Source organism: Dipodomys ordii, unplaced genomic scaffold (assembly GCF_000151885.1).
Source record: "Dipodomys ordii isolate 6190 unplaced genomic scaffold, Dord_2.0 Scaffold9, whole genome shotgun sequence".
In the NCBI taxonomy this organism is placed as follows: Eukaryota; Metazoa; Chordata; class Mammalia; order Rodentia; family Heteromyidae; genus Dipodomys; species Dipodomys ordii.
Window position 1 is genome coordinate 3,220,925 of NW_012267225.1, and position 4,781 is coordinate 3,225,705.

At 42.0% G+C, this 4,781-nt stretch overlaps 3 protein-coding genes across 4 annotated transcripts in view; all 3 read left to right on the top strand.

Annotated features, from left to right (window-relative positions):
• LOC105980418 (aldo-keto reductase family 1 member C13-like) overlaps positions 1-1,573 on the top strand; it is a 19,457-nt gene extending 17,884 nt beyond the window's left edge. The window contains 1 exon segment of the mRNA XM_013009264.1: positions 1,334-1,573. Coding sequence (XP_012864718.1) covers positions 1,334-1,376 — 43 coding nt within the window. The 3' untranslated portion in view covers positions 1,377-1,573.
• Positions 1-4,781, top strand: part of LOC105980410 (aldo-keto reductase family 1 member C4-like) — a 293,440-nt gene that overhangs the window by 243,907 nt on the left and 44,752 nt on the right. The window lies entirely within an intron of this gene.
• Positions 1-4,781, top strand: part of LOC105980416 (aldo-keto reductase family 1 member C13-like) — a 28,145-nt gene that overhangs the window by 152 nt on the left and 23,212 nt on the right. The gene's annotated exons all lie outside the window — the stretch shown is intronic.

The following is a 4,781-nucleotide window of genomic DNA, read 5'->3' on the forward strand; positions in this document are numbered from 1 at the left end:
AACTGCCCAATAAATAAGTGGGCGAAAGACTTAAAGAGAAACTTCTCTGAAGAAGAAAGAAGGATGGCCAATAAACACATGAAGAAATGATCAACATCCCTAGCCATAAAAGAAATGCAAATCAAAACAACAGTGAGATACCACCTCACTCCAGTTAGAATGGCAAAAACCAAGAACTCTAACAACAGCAGATGCTGGAGGGGATGTGGACAGAAGGGAACCTTACTTCATTGTTGGTGGGAATGTAAACGCGTGAGACTCTTATCCCAAATTAACCACTCAAAAACTGAAAGTGACCCTGTGGCTCAAAGTGTTTGAGTGTTAATCATGAGAAAAAGAGCTCAGGAAAAGTGCTTAATCCCTGAGTTCAAACCACATGACCAATAAAAAAATATTTGTTCCTTCATGGTCTATGTGAGGACTGTGAAAATGGGCATATATCATAAATGAAGTCAAACTCAGGGTATATATCTCTTTGGTTGTGAATAATCTTAATTCATAATATAGGTAAATGTAATCCCATTTGACAGGGAAATAGCAAATCTAAAATAGCATTATTCACTATCACTGTTAATATTGTTATTAATATAAAGAAACTTGAGGACTAGGTAGGTATATAATATCATAGATAAAAATTCATACTCTGTTAAATACAATAAAAATTCATACTCTCTGTTAAATACAATAAAAAAATTCATACTCTCTGTTAAATAAGTCAATAGCTAAAGTTTCTTTATCACTTTGTATTTTGTAATGATAAATATAGAGTGCTACCCATTCTATCTTACCATGGAACACTCTCTTATAAATGACTCCTTTCCATGTCTGAATCTAATACAATATGTTATACATTGGTAATGGGAAGTAAATAATATAATGAAATAGTATATTTATTTACTTGTATTCATAAATTAATTAGTAAAATTAAAATTGCATTTATAGCCCTAAACAATAAGGTTTAAATTATTTTTGTGTTGGTTAGTATGTGAAGTTGTCTCTGTACTTAGCTTGACATAAGTGATTTCTTTTCCCTTTGAGAAACTGAAATAAAAAGGGCCATTTTCCTTTGGTCAATGGACACATAGAACAAAGGGAGAAGTATGTATCCATGCTCATTCCCATGCTTCCTGTGTGCTCTGTTCTGGTCAAGGGAATATAGTTGGGAAATAGTTCTTATATTTAAAAACTGCTTGCTGCAAAATTACTTTCATGAAAGTTAGAATGGCAAAATTTTAGCCTCTTCAGAAAATGTAAGGACTAGATTTTAAATAACATATGAACTTCTATAAAAACGGATCCTAGAGCTTATGGTATGCATTCTTTGTCTTTGTAGCCTTCTTGGTCACCCTAATTATCTGTTTTCTGATGAATACTGAAATGGAGGTCTGTGTGATGTCTTCTGCCTGAAGCTCTTGTGTGCTTCCTAGGAGGCCTTGTGGCTCTGCCCTTGAGATACACCTGTTCCACTCCACTGCTGCTGGTCAGCGGTTACACTCAGCTAAAGCTGAGTCCTGTCCCCTCCTCCCAACCCTCCGCTCCACCCTTCCTAGAAGAGAAGAATTTCCAATTACATCACTTGTTTAAATAAAATTAAAGTGGTTTCCTTGAAGATCTGTCTCACCCCTGTCACTATGACTTGCATGTTTTGTTTCCTATTACCTCATTGTGACCCAAGACTGGCTAGAAGTCTGAAGGTTGAGATTAGAAGACTATAATACTGATAGCTTGTTTTGTTTCAGACTAAGTAATGAGATATAGCCCCTGACTCAGATGAGTGCCAGGATTATAGGCATGCATCATTACACTTGGCTATTAATGGCCACACTGTGGACATTTAGGGAGGTGAGGATGATCTTGTTCTCAGGTTTCTGGAAAATAATGGTTACCAGGATATTAACAGTCAATGTTCCTCCAGTGCATGGCATTTAGTTGAAGGTTCTTAGTGTTGAAGGAGAGTTACAGTGCAAGGATGATCACTGGTCTCAGGGCAACTCCATATTGAAGCATCTAGAAATTGGAGAGTGAAGTATTCCTGTTTGAACTCTGGTGAAGTGGTGAGTCATCAGCAGTGATCAAGAGCAGGATTGAGATGAGATGCTAGGTCAGAAGGAAGGAGCTGAACACATCACTCCTTGGTAAAGCTACTACACCAAATGGTTTCTACATCATTCCATCCTGAAGACAGTAGAGAGCTTTGCACATTTTTCATCAAATATAGGCTGAGCTGAATGCTGGTGGCTCACACTTAGAATCCTAACAACTCAAGAGCTTGAGATCTGAGAATCAAGATTTGAAACCAGTCCTGGAGACTCTCATCTCTAATTAACCAGCAAAAAGCTGGAAGTGGAGACATGGACCAAGATATAAACCATCTGCTTTGAGCAAAAGAAAACGAAGTGGGTATAGGAGTGCCTGAATTAAAGCCCTAGTGCTAGCACACACATGCGCATGTGTACACACACACACACACACACAGGAGATTAGAAGTGATGGGTAGCTCTACTTGTAAGAAAAAAATTAGACATAATTTGCCTTTTTTTGGAGTGCTTGGAAGGATTTATGACAATTAGGATGTGTCCCGACCCGCAGGACTTCAACCAGGGCAATGAACCTAAGCGAGAAGGAATGAAGGGACAAGAGACACGAAGGACAGCAAGACAAGGATTCTGATCAAGCTGCCAAATTTTATTTTTCACACAGGGGTATTTATATGCTTAGAATAAGGAAGCTTTTTCATTGGGCATAGCAGCTGCAGGATGCTTGCTTAGGGCAATGTGAAAAGGTGGTCAATAGCAGCTACCTGGTCTTTGTTTGGGGCTGGATGCAAAGACCAGATTCTGTAAATAGCCTCCAGAGATGTTCTAGGGAGATAGTCAAGCTTATCATGCAGAGAGACTCCCTGCAGGGCTCTCCACATCTCCCCCTTTCTTATTTAGAAAATTGACCATCAATTGTTGGCTGCTCTTTTTAAGGGGGTGACAGAGGCTCTGTTCCTCTAATGGCCCAGGGTTTTTCCCCTCTCCGAGCGAGCGAGAGTCCTCACTCGGGGAGGGGAATTTTACAGGCCTTAGCATGTTTTTTGAGGAGACGGCTTGTGGGGTATGCCAACCGTCAAGCACTAGAGCTTGCCACTCAGGGGTCTTGGGTTTTGGGATCTCGCGGATCCATCCCCCTGCAGTCTTACCTGCACCCTTGATTTGAGCATTTTTTCTTCCTCCCATAGGTGCATCCTCCCCCAAGCGGAGGGGCCTATAGGCGGAGGGGCGAACCTATCCCTTATGGCAATAGGTCTTGCCCGTTGAATGGTCAGGAGTTATGAATAAGAAGGGTTTTCTCAATAAGAAAAATGAAGGCGGGGTGTTTCCCACTGGAACAAGCTCATGGCAAAACACTAATTAAAAGCCTGGGGTAGATCCTAGATCTTAATGCCGCGGTCTGCCATATCAAGGCGATGGTGACGAACCTGTATGGGTTTAGAAACCAAGAGATTAATCTGTTATTTAATAAATTCAAACAGGAAGGTCCAAGTCTGGAGTTCTAGTTGCATCTGTAAGAGAAAAGGAATCATCCTCAGGGGGAAGGTTTCCCCTGGATTGTGGTAAGCCTTTAACCTGTTTTATCAAGTGTTCTGGCAGCCACCTTGGGGCTGCTTGTACTTGATCTAAAAGACAAAGAGTGGTAGGGAGTGGTCTACCTGTAGCTTGGGAGGACATTGCCCCTTGGCTTTGTTTGCCGAAGGGACATTCACCTGCAATTACAATTAAAGCAAGTACTCAACTGGGGACTGAACTTTGAAATGCCTTGGTAAAGGCAGGGCCTATGACGAGCCCCATGGCATGAGCAGTCCCTACTCCAGCACAAAGCCTGAGGAACTCAGAGAGGTCACCCTTGTTTTTATATGGGCAGAGGACATCTTGACATGCCGGGTTAGCATTTTCAAAGGCAAGATGTTTAACAAAGGCACTCTCACTTTCACTAGGCCCAAGAAGCCTTTCCGCAGCCAAGTTAAGCCACTAGACAAAGACAAAGTCACTGTAGGGTTCATCTGGCCCCTGTCTAACTTTTGCCAGGGAAGTAGTAGCTGATCCCTTTTGAGGGAGACGCTTCCAAGCATAAAGGCCAGCGTTTTGAATTTGTGCCAAAAGTCCAGTAGGAAAGCGCGCCTGTTTAGCATTGGTATCAAAGGGCACATTACCCAAAAGTTTAGTATAGCTCCAGGTTTTTGAAGATGTTTTAGCCAAATTTTTTTGTGTGGTCTCTCTACATTATTCCTTAAAGTCCGCATTCCATAAAAGAAAATCACCCCCACTAAGGGTGGCGCGGGCCAGGAACTTCCAATCATTAGGGGTGAGCCAGCGCGCACTTTGGTTTTCTAACAAGGCTATCGTATAAGGGGCAGTCGGACCATATTGGGCACATGCATTTTTAAGCTTTTCAACAAACCGGAGGCTAAGCCTCTTATACTCTTGTTGGCCTTTTCCCTGGGTGGATTGATCCTCTTCATCCCCAGTATCCTGTTCCTCATCCTCCTTTTCCTCCTCTTCTGATTCATCCTCCTCACCCTCTGAGGTCCTATCTGTCTGGCTCCGAGTTACTGGAAAGGCGAGAACTGATTGATGGCCTGATCTAACCTTAATTTTATCAGGTGTTTTTGGCATATCGGCCAAGGCCAGTATGCGGAGTTCATAATCAAGGGACCGCAGTTCTTTTAAAAGTTGAAGGTGTTCTCGCCTATGTTGAAGAGTCTCGCATAAAGGTGCCAGGTTAGGTAAAGGGGGGGA